The sequence below is a fragment of the Globicephala melas genome, chromosome X (genome assembly GCF_963455315.2).
Source record: "Globicephala melas chromosome X, mGloMel1.2, whole genome shotgun sequence".
NCBI lineage: Eukaryota > Metazoa > Chordata > Mammalia > Artiodactyla > Delphinidae > Globicephala > Globicephala melas.
Genome location: NC_083335.1, coordinates 14,407,399 through 14,422,791, shown reverse-complemented (window position 1 = coordinate 14,422,791; position 15,393 = coordinate 14,407,399). Strand labels below are relative to the sequence as shown.

The 15,393-nt window shown below is 42.1% G+C and overlaps 1 protein-coding gene across 1 annotated transcript in view; it reads left to right on the top strand.

Moving 5' to 3' along the window:
• The window catches only part of GPC3 (glypican 3), a 442,250-nt gene that overhangs the window by 285,931 nt on the left and 140,926 nt on the right, over window positions 1-15,393 (top strand). The window contains exon 5 of the mRNA XM_030849089.3: window positions 2,204-2,329. Within this exon, the coding sequence (XP_030704949.1) occupies window positions 2,204-2,329 (126 nt within the window). The remainder of the gene's footprint in view (window positions 1-2,203; window positions 2,330-15,393) is intronic.

Sequence of the window (15,393 nt, the reverse complement as noted above, 5' to 3'; positions counted from 1 at the left end):
TCAGAAGCAAGTTTTAAAAACACTGTCTCTCCCTAGGTCCATCCTGTATGTCCTATGGAGGTAATGTGTACTCTGTGATACAGGATGGTCTGTTATTTCCCCAAGTTACCTTGTTCAAGTTTCAGAGAGATTCCCCGAGTTCTAGAATTTGATGACCTAGACATTATTCACAGTCTTTGTGGCTTTCTTAGACTTTTATTTTGACCCCAGCAAGTAATATCCCTTCATACTAAAGTTGGAGGTCTTAGGTTTATTGCAGCCCTTTGTCCCCTCGACATTTAGATAGACCCTCTCTGAATCTTCTCCAGTTTGTCAATGATCTTTATGATCAGCCAAGGAAAAAACTGCAAGAGTTGGGAGGCTGGAAGAAGTTCAGAGTGTTATGTTTGTTTGTTTGTTTTAACTTCTAGGGAAGTCAAATTGGAAGGCTTTGCTATGAGGTTCAGTTTTTCTTGCTATGTGCTATGTTAGTGAGACAGAGTTTGAAGGTAGGAGGAGGCCTAAGGGAAACTTTCATTAAAGGGAGGGCCATCACTTCCCATAGACTAATGGCTGTATTCCATTTCCTCATGGAATGAGGGGAATTACTCAGGCTTTAGTCTTTCAGTTTCCACTCTTGGGAACCGTATTATTACCTTGTAAAACAGAGCATCTCCCCTATTAGCATTAATTGAACCCATCTTTTTCCTCTGTGAGAAACTAGAGTGTTGACTTTTATCTTCAGAGCCCTATACTGAGCCTCTTCACTTTGGAGATTGACGGAGCTCAGCAACCAGCAGTAGAGGCTGTGAGAGGGTTTGAGCATAGCAGGAAGTAACTGTTGGGGTATCAGGAGTTATATATGTCTCAATAACCCTTCTCGAGTTGTTCTGTACATCACCCTGGCTTTACTGTGACCCGAGCCTTTGTGAAGATGTGCTGAGTGTCGTAAGCGCACTCTCTCTCTCTTTCTCTAAATTATTAGTTGAAATGAATTGTTTTATGGTAATAAAATGGAAAATGGCATTAAATGCAAGACAGTAATTTCCACCAGTCTTCCTCTTTTGGCCAGATCTGAGAACAACCCCCAGAGGGCATTTCTGGGCTCCTCTAGAGGCCTATATATCAGGTCAGTTCATTGTTAGCCTGGAGACAATATTGCATAATTACTCCACTGCCAGCAAATTCCCTGGTGAGAGTCTCTACAAACTTAGTGAAGACTTAAGATAGACTTGAATATATATGAAGTACTCTTTAACTTCCTTTCTACAAGGAATATTTGCTTTAGAAAATAAAGAGTATTTTATTTTGGTTTGTTTACTACTGGACATCTATTGCATAGATATTTTAATATTTCTTAATAAGCATAAACACTTCTTTCCAGTCTATAGTGTCTTATTTTGTATGTCCATGTACATCTGAAAGAAGATAATAGGCCAAAAGTTTTGCTGGGTATTTATGGGTGTGTGTTTATACATATTTGTATATATAATACGTTCGGTTGGTCTCTCTCTCTCTCTCTCTCTCTCTCTCTCTCTCTCTCTCTCTCTCTCTCACACACACACACACACACACACACACACTCTTATAACATGAAAGCTAGAGCAAATATATAATAAAATATACTAGGACCCCTCCCACCCCACCCCCATAGGAACCACAATGTATAAACAAAGAACAAAGAAACCTTCCTCCTTTAGCAGATGTGAGTTTCTCTGACGATATTGTCAGGAGAATTTCACAGAGCTTATACTGCTCTGAGCACCCTGCGATTCTGATCTGCAACTATTAGCCAGAGTCTATATGAAAAGGGGCCACCTCTAGGGTAATAGCATTGTAAATTACAATCATTGCACTCAGTTACACTCAGAAACCGAAAGATAGATGTAGTGCCCCAGTGTGCCTTGTAATCAGCACCTTTGAGAATGTGGGTAACAGCATCAGAACAAAAAATGGAAGCTGAACGTGTTAGAAAAATGGATGGTGGAATTAAATCATCCTTCTGATAGGAACAGCACCTTATATGGCAGGCAAATTTTTTTCTATCATTTTACTGATTTAAAAAACCCTAAATTGTGGCCTTGTAGCCAAGAATGTCTTTTTAAATGATTTATTGCTCTAATCAGCCTGGCAGAGCCTTTCTGTCATGCTGATAAGCAAATTAAACTTTCCTCATACTGGGTTTACTTGCATCTTATACACAGATGTTTTGTTTTTCTTTCAGGGAACTAATTCAGAAGTTAAAATCTTTCATCAGCTTCTATAGTGCTTTGCCTGGCTACATCTGCAGCCATAGCCCTGTGGCTGAAAACGACACCCTTTGCTGGAATGGACAAGAACTCGTGGAGAGGTAATCTTTTTCTAATGTTAAATATAGCAGTATTTGAGGAATACTCATCATATGTTCATCTCAATGTTAGTTATGTCTTCTCTCCATTAATTTCATGAGAAAAATTCTAGAAAAAAACATACACATGAACATCTCTGACATGGCGGATGCCGTCTATAACTTATAGCCCTCATAGAACTTACAAACTTTGAAGCACATGGAGAACTGTGGATTCAGGAACATTGTACAAATTGTAAAGCATAAAACAAGTCTTTTTTTGGGGGGGGATGTCTTTGGCTTCTTCATCTTCTCATTATGTGGGCCCTTATTGATTGATTGATTGATTGATTTGAAGAAATCATATTTGTACTAATAGCTGTTACTTATTGAGAGTTAACTACATGTTAAGCACCATGCTAAGTGCTTATATGTATTAACGCTTTTTATCCTTACATCAATCCTATGAAATAGCATTATCTCCCCCGCCCCGTGCCCCGTGTTCTAGATGAAGATAGAGGAAAGAAGAAAGCGGAGGGAAGGAGGAGTACCATTTCACAGTATTTTTACTGAAATGTTTAATCATTTGAGTGTTTCTTAGTATAATCTGTGCTAACATTCGTCATCTCTGAAGAATTTGCTTATTGTTGGAAAGGAAATAATATATATTCATTTCTTCAGCAAATATTTACTGAGCATTTTCTAAGTGCCAGTCATGTCGAAGTGAAAAGAACAGGCAAATTTTCCTGTCCTCAGTGAGCTTTCATTCTAGTGGGCTAATGGTATTCCTAACCTCCATTGCTTTGCATGTGTAAGGAATAGCTTACAATTAAAGAATTAAATCGGGAGGGTAGAATGCTTAGGAAACCATATGGAGTTGATGAACATGCTTTCAAAAATGTCTGTGCAAGGGGTAGCATGTTGTAGAGGAGAATACAGAAGAGACCTGGATGCAAGTTCTGAATCTTTCACTGACCGGTTTTTTAACCAAGGGCAAGCGACTTAATCCCTCTGAGCCTTAGTTTCCCCATCTAAAAACCGAGATGGTTGGATTAGAGCACCTCTAGCTCCGGCAGTCTATGTGTTTTATTTCCTTATGGATTTATACATTCATCCATACCTTCAACATTTATGTTTGAGGTACTATGTGTTAGGCACCAAGGTAGGAGTTAGGGATATGAGGGTGAACAAGAGAGGCAAGTTCCTTGCTTTGAGGAGCTTACATTTTAGTGGAACCCAATATCCGGACACAGGATAATTAATCATGGAATTAATTAGCAGTGTAATGTCATGGACAGAGGAAGGCTTTGGCGCCAGATGAACTTGGATTTGCATCTCAGTTCTGTTACTGACTGCGTGTGGCCTGGGGTGAGTCACTTCACCTAGAAAGTCTCAAGGTCCTCTTCTGTAAGGAAGGGGCATCTCACAGGGTTGTTGTACCTAGTAGGTGAGGTAAAGCCCCTAGCAGACTGGCAGATAATGGAAGCTCAGTTCATGTTACTTCTCTTCTTTCTCCCTTCCCCCGCCACCCCTCCTCTTCCCAATGCAAAGTAGAACACATGCCTGAAAACAGCTTGTTTCTCAACTAAGCTTTGTACTGACCTGGAACAATGAGAATGAGGTGCTAATGAGACTGAGGTTGCATGCCACCCTGGAGATAGACTTCTCTGTAGCAAATGTGAATCAGGCTGGAGGGATTAATGGCCCCATGCAGCCCACTCTACTCTGGAGAAATGGTGTATCTTTATCACCCTAAAATCTCTATCAGGTACTGAGTAGAATCATGGAAATGTACCTAACTGTTACCACATATTCATTTAAATTGTCAAAGAAAAGCAGTTGGTATTTGGCTTTATAAAAAGCAGATGCCTTAAAACAGGTATAAATGATATAATGTTTAAAAAGGAAAACGCCTACAGGTCAAACATGTGGTTCTTGCATAAACTTGATGAGAGACCATCCCAATGGCTTACCCATTGGTATATTAAGATGGTGAAAAATGAACAATCCCTGAACACTAATTTGTTTTAAGCAGCATATCTTGTAACCATGGAAATTTTGGTTTATATTTATTTACTAAAGTAATCATTCATTTATTTACTCATTTAACAAATATTTGAGTACCTACTGTGAATCAAGCACTAATATGTTTCCTCACTGTTGTGATTGTTTAGAGCAAATGTTGTAACCCCACTGGATATGTCTTCTGGTATATCAGGTGATCCAGTTTTAGCTAATTCAAAAGAATTTCTTGTCAGGCAGGCCTATGTTTTTTTTTATTTTTTATTTTGTTTGGCTGTACTGGGTCTTCACTGCTGCACGCGGGCTTTCTCTAGTTGCGGTGAGCAGGGGCTACTCTTTGTTGTGGTGCGTGGGCTTCTCATTGCCGTGGCTTCTCTTGTTGCAGAGCACAGGCTATAGGCGCGCGGGCTTCAGTAGTTGTGGCACGTGGGCTCAGTAGTTGTGGCACGTGGGCTTCAGTAGTTGTGGCATGTGAGCTTCAGTAATTGTGGCACGTGGGCTTCAGTAGTTGTGGCACGCAGGCTCTAGAGTGCAGGCTCAGTAGTTATGGCGCACGGGCTTAGTTGCTCCACGACGTGTGGGATCTTCCCGGACCAGGGATCAAACCCATGTCCCCTGCATTGGCAGGCAGATTCTTAACCACTGTGCCACCAGGGAAGTCCCGAATTAGTGGGATTTTTAAAAATTGAATTTTACTCATATACTACTTCATGTTCAGTATGCTTTCATGAAGGATGTTGTCCTGGAACCAAGAAAGTCCTTTTCTATCAAATGGAAGAATCCAAAGCCTGCTAACTTTAAATGAGTCCAAAAGTTAACTGAATGCACTTCTGCACCGTTAAAATAACTGTTAAACTTCTTTGTTTAATTTGCTAGCTTTTAATATCTTAGGATATTGAAAATGATAAAATAAAATAAATATTATAGTATGGAGGAAAGCCATTATTCCAAACTCTTACTTGTACTTCTGAAAAAACAATTTTTTCGGAACAACTTTTATTGTTGATATATACTCTGCAGGAATAAAAGAAGGAAGGAAGACAAAGAAGGTGGGAGGAAGGAAGGAAATCAAACGTGTTGGTAGACAGAATAAGGATAGTGTAATCCAGGAAGTGACCCTTCCATGGTTGGCAACCTCGGGTTATAATTAACCTGTACTTTAATCACTGACCTAACGCAACGATGGGACTAGGGAATAGTGTCGAACTAGATTTTTACCAAATTACTCAAGAATATACATTTAATAATATGAAGTTCTATAGCCTGAGGACATGTGTGCCCTCTGTTTGCACCATTTATGAAGATTAGCTTTGCGCTGCATGTCTCATCTATAGTTAAATCCTCTTTCCAGTGCTTTTCATTTAATTTCTCATTTAATTTAGTCTTAAGTAACAGTTGCCAATTCATATTGTCAAGTGGCTTGTGACTTTGTTGCTTTTATAGGTTGGATTTGTGTTCCTTTGAAAATATTTTACTTTTAGTCAAGAAAATTTATGAAAAGCAAGGATCTTGAAAGAGAACAAGACTTGTCAGTGGAGACAGCTGATTAAAAAGAAAATATTGACGTTGAAGAAAATATTGATCAATATCCATGTCAGCTGGGTTATCATAGCTGTTTATAACCTCCTACTATGGACGTACAGATCTTTCAACTTTTAAAGAGTCAAACAAGTCATTGTCTCTCTCAATGAGGTCATATTTCACATCCTTTCAATTTTTATCTCTTATGAATAAAAATCAATTGAACTGTGCAGGAAAAGAACGTTTTCACAGATCTAGTCTCAGGGAGTACCACATAAGCATCATTTGTCCTTCTCACCTCCCCCTCCCTCCACCACCTCCTCATCTTGGCTGGAGATAAATATTGGCTTCCAGGATTTCACAGAGAAATCTTCAAATTAGCAAGCTTGGCTTGTGTGAGGTATACTCCATCATGAGAGTCACCATGTATCCTACAGGCAAAGATCTCCTACCATTGCCAAAGGCAGAAAATCCTCCTTCTTTTGCCTTTGTAGAACTACAGTGAATTTCAATTACAGAATCTCTGAGACCAAGAGAAAAATAAAGGAGCCCATAGAAGTAAGCTAACACTGGGTTTAACAGCTAAATGTAGGCTTTGCCTGTATGAAGAGTGAACAAATTAGCAAATACATTCTCAAACACCTTTTTAGAACTGTTAGGCCAAATATCTGGATAATTGGCTGAAATTTTCACCCTTCTTCTGGATGGTTTGATACTATGTAAGCCCTATTTTATTGTTTAATCAAGTTTATTTTAAAATAGCATAAGAGAGAAACTGTTTGAACCTATACATGTTCAAAAACCTTAGTTAGAAAAAAATACTGTTTTTTTCCTACATTTAACATCTGATAATGCAGGTTCCTTCAACAAAGATTGAGCACTTACTATGTACTAGGCCCTTTGGGGCATCCAGTGATAGGTAGAACGCAGTGCCTGCCCCTGCTGAGGAGTTTACAACTTAAGGAGAAGAATGAGAGGAAAAAAGTCAACCAGCCTCCTTCCTCAGCAGTCCAGGCAGAGCTCCCCTCAGAGCCGTCACAGCAGAGGCTCCTACCCATTTGTATTGGGCGTGCATGCTAGTGTGTGTGTGTGTGTGTGTGTGTGTGTTTTATTATGGTGAAAGTCATATAATATAAAATTAACCATTTTAAGGTATACAGTACAGTGGCATTTAGTACATTCACTATGTTGTACAATCATCACCTCTATCTTGTTCCAAGACTTTGTCATCACCCCAGAGGAAACCTTATACCCATTAGTGATCACTTCCCGTTCTCCCCTTCCTCCAGCCCCTGGCAACTAACCAATTCTGGATATTTCATATAAATGGAACCATTCACTTAACGTAATGTTTTTAAGGTTCATCCAAATTGTAGCATGTATCAGCACTTCTTTTCTTCTTGTGGCCAAATAATGTTTCATTGCATGGGTATAGCACATTTTCTTTATGCAGTCATCAGTTTTCCACCCATCTTTATATTAACCCTGAGCAACTACTGCTCTATAATCAGGCTTTTCCCACCATTTCTGAATCAGCTTGGCTCACCCTTAACCTTGAGGACAGGACAGCCTTCAGGTCTCCCATCCCCATCATACTTGACCACCACCTAAATGCTAGCCTCTCCTCCACCTGGCCTCATGTCTATATTCCTTTGCATTTTTTTCTCCCCTGAGTCTTTTTCTCTCAGCGCTGTGTGTATAGTCAGCTGGTCTCTCCTGCAGTCCGCATACCTCCTATAGGAGTTTATACTTCCCTAGTGACTTGGAGGTTTATGAGTTGCACATATACAACTACTTACACTTTGTGGCACGATGCCTCAGTTCCCTCTGTATCCAGTCCTAGCTGGTTTTGTTGCTCCTCTATCATGTTGCTGTGCTCGATGGGCCTGGATCAAAACGTCAGCCCCACAATACTGCTGTTATCCTCTGGCTGATAGATCTGCATGGCCACTTTTGTTCATTATGGATCAGTATCCATTTTGTATTTTCTCGGCATGACTCTGGGACTCTCAGTGGAGTACATGGGGCACCTGGCATTAGAGAATCAACTCCCTGAGATCCGCAGGGGCACATTGCAGTGAAGGTGCGTCCTCTCCCTCCTACGCAATCTTACCTTCCATTTCACCTGAGAAATGATATACATACACACTCACTGCAAATTCTCCCTTATTTCCACTGATCAGACAAGTCTTCCAGTGTTTATAGTGCCTCTCCAGGATTTCTCTGCTTAATTGGAAAGGCAGAAGCAGGAATATACAAAGCAATTATTTTAATTCTCAAGGAGTTTTGTTCTTGTCTCTAAACCTTCTGGATGCTTCAGAAAAGTAGTGTAACGATACTGTTTTTCTTCTGCTGAGTTGGAGGGATAGACTGTGTCATGTCAACAAGTGGGAATGAATGAGAGAACCATTAACACCCAATTCCTGACATGTACAAAATAATGTTTTTTTTAAATGAGATGAACAAAACGGCTGGGTTTTGCCCTATAATGTAGGAAAGGTGAGGGGAAATAGTCGATTCTGTTTTTATAATGCAGTTATTTTAAGAACACTGTTTTGAGGACTTGAGGTAGGGGAGGGACCAATTTCTAGCACTATCAAGGTTTTCACTGGTTTAAAGAGCAAAATGGAAAGACCTTCAGGATCTTCAATCTGGTTATGAAGGAATTAATTGAAGAAAAGACCGATGTGTGGAGTGTATACATATTCAGACACACATATGCACTTGCACAGCTCATTCCCATCGCATCAGAACAGGCCAGTGATATGTAGCAGTCGCTATATATAGCTCCCATGTTCTCATGCTAAAATAGGTTATTATTTGAGTGTTGTTTGTTAGTTTAGGCTTACGTTGTAGCTTTTCTCCAAAAGGCTCAAGGCAGTGTACATAGAACTTTGAATATGGGCTAGCCAATGAAAACACCAATGGGGAGGCAAATATAAAATAAAAAACAGAGCCAAGAGGAAGTGGGCACAGGAAAGAAAGTCAACAGCAGATCATGGAAATAATATTGAATGGTATTGAGTCACGTCCCAAAGTCATTTACTTCTGAACTTGTTTAGGCACAAGTCAGACTAAACTCCTGCTGAAGCCAAGGCTTATAGCTCTTCTTATCAGCCCCTGTTGTGATGGTCGGAGGGTGAGAAACTGTGGTCAGCCTTCAATACCCCAGCTCTTCTCATCGCTAGTTCCTCCTTTGCCCCCTATCCTGCAGGAAGCTCTGCCTATGAAAGGCTGGCAGGAGGGAGAGAGGGACAAATAGGGCTTTGGTATATATATATATATTTTTTTTTTTTTTTTGACTGGGAAAGTAACTTTATTTTGTTTGGAGCACTGTCTACCTCCACAGTTCTTGGTCCCCTTCAGACATTTTTGGATTTCATTTCATTCAGTTTTCCTGGAAACAGAAACATGACACTTCACTTTTTTCTGATTTGAGTGTATGTCCTAGAATGAAAATACTGAGGTATAGCTAGTATAGCAGCTTATATATTCTAACTTGCTTTAGGTAAGTCAAGATTTTTCATGAAAAAGTTTTGAAGGAAAAATAGATTACATAGAAAATGACTTGACTTGGTGTAGCATGAAATATTTGTGTCAGCTAGAGATTTTTTTATAATCTTGGTAAGGTAAGACAGATAAATTTGGGGTACGCCCCCATGTAATAATTCCTCTAAGGGCTTACTTAGACTGACATATTTTCCATTATAGATTTATGTCAAAAGTTGTCTTTAGTGACAGCTATTTTTCAGAACCTACTCTGTGGCAATACAGTGACATTTATCCCTTAAGATTATAGTGTCACATACAGCAGCTCTACCTGCAGAATTGAGTGAGAAAAACCCAGCTTATCCTACTGACTGACAGCATAATATGGTCTGCCACGTTCAGGATGGGCTGTGCTTGTCAACTGTCAGGTCTGAAGTAGCAGGAGGAGACATCCTCATGGCTCAGCAGTGATGTCTGTAGCCACCTGTGGAAGGCTGGATGGCTTATTCTTGAAGCAGATTGTGTTCTCTTAGTTCTTACGCCAGCCCCACCGTGCTCAGTTGGATCATCTCATTATATGGAGAGCATTTGGGGCCTCCGAGGCAGGTCCCGGCATATCCATACCATCAACAAATCAGTATCACCACACAGCTTCCTCTTTGAAATGTGATTCTGAAGATGGAGTAAGACCTGTCTCCTCTCACTGTCACTGCTCTGTGCACCAGACCTCTTCTATTTTTGCTGGGAAGGCTTAGGAGATGGGTCCATGAAGGACTATAATTGCTTTGAAGAAATTATTTATTTAACACATCAGGGCTTCTATGTCCTTGAAGTATTTCTCCTTCTGAGTAGGCGCTTTGTTAGGTCACAGACTGATTTCACTGAGGCTGCCAGTCCTTAAAATATCTTTGGACATCTTCTTTAGGAAAAGCCTTGAGGGCATATGGCCGTTCCCGCAGTCTGCAGGTTGTTGGTGTTCAGCCCATTGGTCATCAGTGGTACAGACAGTTATAGGGAGAGGACCCTGAGAGGTTAGGATGCATGAAGCAGGTGCATTATCAGGAAGGAGTGAGTGCAGTCATTAGAACGATACAGATGGAGATTTTCATCCTGGTTTACACATTGACTCTGTGCTTCTGGCATGTCATTTAGCATCACGGTTCTGTTACCTTGTTTGTAAGATGGGCATAATGGTACCTATTGTGCAGGATTGTTGTGAAGCTGTGTGCTGGCCCATAGGCCCTGAATAAATGATAGCTGTTGATGTTATCACGTCATTAGAGTGCGGCTGAGCAGGACAGTTAAAGGTCCAGAGCAAGGGTGAAGAGCTGTAGGCCATTCTTCCTGTAAAGGTAAACTGGATCCGGGGTAAATATCTACACATCTTTTGGAACCAAACTGTTGAATGGGGAGGCTGCTCAAGCAGGGTCATAGCATTTGGGATTCATTTGGGGTAAGAGGATAATAATGGGACGCTTTATTTCTTGTGACACTTAAACTGGCTTTAAGTGGGCTTTCCAGAGAGGCATTCCAGAAATGTTTTAAGTAATGTCAGAATCGTCGATGGGCCCCAACATGGTTTTGGCTGTATACATTCTGGTTGATATTTATTTACGAATTTGAAGTCTGCCATTGCTTTTTATTCACCCCTCGGAGAGCATGTAAGGGAGGTGACAAACTGATTGAAACAAGGCTGCCGGAAGGCACAAGTGCCCTGGCCTTTTCCTGGTGAAGTAGACAGTCAGTCCTTGAGTGATAGCAGTGTCACTTCATCAGAACACCTTTGCCTGACACAAATGGGACACACCTGAAACATTTTCATGCAGGTACTCTGACCCAGAAGTGTTATTTCTGGTAGTCAGTCGCTGAGTATCAAGAAAATGGACTCTTGCGACTCCGAGTTTGAAGGACAGGGAGAGGCCTGTTAGGGAAGCCTCTTTCTTGGGAGCCTCTTGCCGATGGCCCTGCTCTTAGACCCCTCTGACTGCCTTGTTGTTGGGACTTTTGTGGTTGTGGTTTTCGTTTTTCTCCCCTGCAGGCTGCAGGACATGGTCGGCAGGTGCCACTTCTTTACTGCCACTGGCCCCAGTTCTTCCCCCAGGGTAAGCTTTTGGGGTCTCCATTGAAAGAAGCTCAGCTCTCCAGTCTTTTTGCCCTTTCTTCCTATACTTAAGCAAATACAAAATATTGCTTGAGTTTCTCTGATGATTTTTACTGATAAAGTCAAGCAGTTGGGAGTTAACAGAAAGCACACAGAGGCGAATTGCGCAGTTACATGGCAGTGGTAAAAAGCCATGGGCTAGAGTGTTTCAGCTCACAGCCTTGGGGTCAGCAAGCCTGGGTTTGGATTTCTGCTCCAGTATGTAGAAGCTCTTTGTCTTCTCTGAGCCCGTTTCCACATCTGCACAATGGAGTTAATAGTCTCTACTTTTAAAGGATTGTTGAGAGAATTCATAAAGATTGTGAAATATAGAGTATAGTGCCTGGAACACGGTAGGCCCTCAAGAAAGGGTAGCTATTACTGCTGTTATTCAATAAAATAAGCCTATAAAAATGGTCCTTCCAGTTCTTTACTGGAAGAGAGTTGGAGCCTGGCTTTAGCTCCCTTCAGTGACCCATTTCTTAATTCTTCAGGGAAACAGCTTTACGTGCTCCCTCGGATTTGTATCTTTTTTCTTCTCCCGTCTGCAAAAACATTAAAATCCTCATCCCAGGCCCTGCTTGGCACAAATGGTGGGCATTTGGGTCCACTGGTGATCAAGGGAGAGTTATTTGAATCTATGGGTACGTACTGGACTGGCCTTCCTACCTTCAATATCTTGTTTTATAGCAAAGGCAGTTTCAACAGTTCCTCCTAGAACTTCCTAACAGCGATTGACTCAGGTAATCTTCCTATTTTACTTACAATAGAAAGCGGGAAGGGTCTAGTCGTCCAATGCTCTGAAGTCCTTTCTGTCACCCTTGGATTAACCTTTGTGGAAAAGGAGAGAGGTCATTAAAATCGGTCATGATTTCCCAATTTCTCAAGCCAATGAATTTTACTTTTTTACGTGAGTTTGGCTTTGATCCTTGGATTTGTCGCCTCTGTAAGGAAGTTTCATTTCCCTGTGAAGGAAAATGTATTTTCATTTGTAGCTCCGGTGTCACAGGAGCGTCCTACTTTTTGCCTCCAAATATTTTAGTGATCTACGTGTCAGATGGATCTTAAACCACCCTAGGGGCTTCCCTGGTGGCGCAGTGGTTGAGAGTCCGCCTGCCGATGCAGGGGACACGGGTTCGTGTCCCGGTCCGGGAAGATCCCACATGCCGTGGAGCGGCTGGGCCCGTGAGCCGTGGCCGCTGAGCCTGCGCGTCCGGAGCCTGTGCTCCACAACAGGAGAGGCCATGGCAGTGAGAGGCCCGCGTACCAAAAAAAAAAAAAAAAAAAAAAAACCTAGTTTGAGCCATTCATTGGCCCGTTTTGTCCCCTTTCTCACTTCTGGGCACAGCTTCAGGCCCGGAGCTGGGATGAGTCCCTGTTTCATGAGAGCCAGAGTGAGCTGGCCTCACCCGAGGTCAGGGTACACCAACCTTGAGTTGGAGGGATGTGTAGGGGGTTACGTTACACAAGAACTCAGGCTGAAAAGCTAATGACCAGGACCATCCTAGAAGGGGCCAGAAAAAGGTACTGTGCTGGCTCACCTCTCCTTATCCTTGACTCAATGGCATCTCTTCTGAGGAGCCTGAATCCTTCTGCCCCATATGCCCTAGTCTGGGTTAAGACCCTCAGCACATAGGTGTCCCTCTGGCACGTCTCCGGTTACATGTTTTCTCTAATCTTCCACTAGAAGACAAGTACTGTGTCTTCTGGCTATATATCCTCGTTGCTTAGTTGTACCTGCCATAGAGTAGACTCTCCATACATTTTTATTGAATTCAATAAATAAACCAACAAACATACTTGTTGGTAACAAACCAAAGTACCAGATCTAGCTTCCCCGTGGTATGTCTGTGTGCCTTTGGACAGGTTTGCTTAAACTCTCTGTTGTTCTTTTTTTCTCCTTTATAAAATGGTGTAATTAATGCCTCCCCTGGCAACCTCATAGGGTGTTGTGAGACTCCAATAAGCAAACATGTATGAAATAGCTTTGAAAATTGTGAGGCGCCCTCCATTTACTAGGTGTTAATGTAGAAAAGTAGATCAGATCCGGAGGGAAGTTCTACCACGAATAAATGGAACTATATGTTGGCTAATTAACACAGCATTACTGGCTCTCTTTATAAACACAGAGCTTTTAGCAGCTTCCCGAGTATCTCTCCCTATGCATCTCTCCAAAAATATTACTTTAAAAAAATGTGTTTTCCTTAAGCAAATTCACCTACTCCCACAAATTCTATTTTTAAACAAGTCATTCCATGGTGTTGAATAAACCAATTGACCCGGCATAAGGAAACACTTTGAGGGATTTGTAGCATCAGTTTAAATTAATGAAACGTCTGAGTGACAGACTTCTACAATAAACGCAGCTTTATTACTTGCAAGCACATATAAATAACAGTGCTGGGAATAGAACATGGAGAAAGACAGCCTGCATCGGAGAATCGAAGTGAACAAATAAGAATCATTGATAATGAGGCTATTGCTGTGTGAATGTCCTGCTAAAGACCATCATCCTCAAACTGGCTAACGTTCCCCTGGTGAAACCCATTTATTGAAGAAACTCTTTTTCCCCCTTCATAGACGCGAAGAAAGTCCTATGAAAACCCCCTTCGCATGGCTTCTGGATAACACAGCTTTTCCAAACCCCAGTGGATGGCATTTAGCAGTAGTGCTCTGCACTCTAGTTATAACAAATAGCAATTCTGAACAGCAAACACCTTCTGGCCACTACGGCGATCAGCTTGTTCCAGTTTGCCCAAGACTTTCCAGTTTGGGCACAGAAAGTCCCGAGTCCCGGGAAATTTCTCAGTCTCAGGCAAAGAGGGACAGTTGGTCACCTCCTGGCACCTGTGCCCTTAGGAGCTACTAAATATGGGAAAAGGTGCAGTTGTAGGAGGTTTACATTTGGATGGGTGCAGGGATAGCTGGGGAATTGCAGCTCTGTTGGGTTTTCTACCTTCTCTATTTACCTTCTCTTACCTTTTCTTGCCTGAGGCATTCTGAAAACTTCTCTCCTCTTCCCTTTGCCCCCTCCAAATCCTGTCTGAGGGTGCAGTGTAACTTCAGAAAGTAGGACTGAGAAGAGGGGCTATAGCTCAGTGGTAGAGCATTTGACTGCAGAAAGTAGGACTGAAACAGTGAAGGTGCTTAATGATGATAATAGCTAACATTTCTATGGTGCTTACCATGTGTGCATTAAGTTAATTCTCACCACAGCCTTCTGATCTGGACATGATTATTACCCCCATTTATTGATAAGGTTAACAACAAAAGCCACAGCACTAGTAAGAGAGATGGGATCCAAAGTCAGACAGTCTGTGCTCTCTTACCCACTATACTGCCTGTCAGATGCTTGGCTTCTCTCCTTCATGGGTTCAAAACCCTCCTACCTTCTTCCTGTTCTTTTTTTTTTTTAATGCGGTACGCGGGCCTCTCACTGTTGTGGCCTCTCCCGTTGCGGAGCACAGGCTCCGGACGCGCAGGCCCAGCAGTTGTGGCTCACGGGCCCAGCAGCTACGCGGCATGTGGGATCCTCCCGGACCGGGACACAAACCTGCATTCCCCTGCATTGGCAGGCGGACTCTCAACCACTGTGCCACCAGGGAAGCCCTTCTTCCTAATCTTGATGGAAACCCTGATCTAAGCTTGCTCTCCTCTCTAGTCCAGCAGACCTGGGATGGGTGTCCTGTCTGGCTTTCCCTGGCCTGTGCTGCGAAATCCTATCCTTTCCTTGGTCTCTCCCCAGTCCAGACCCAGTAAAGTTGCAGTACCTTTCCTGCCTCTTGCACTATGCTTCTGTGCTCTCAGATTTTCTCAGGGCCGGAAGGTGGCATCTCCTGGGAGAAAGAGCCGATGGCCTCCATTCCATCTCCTCTACACAATATCTCTTATGATGAAGCCATTGCCTCTGTATCCC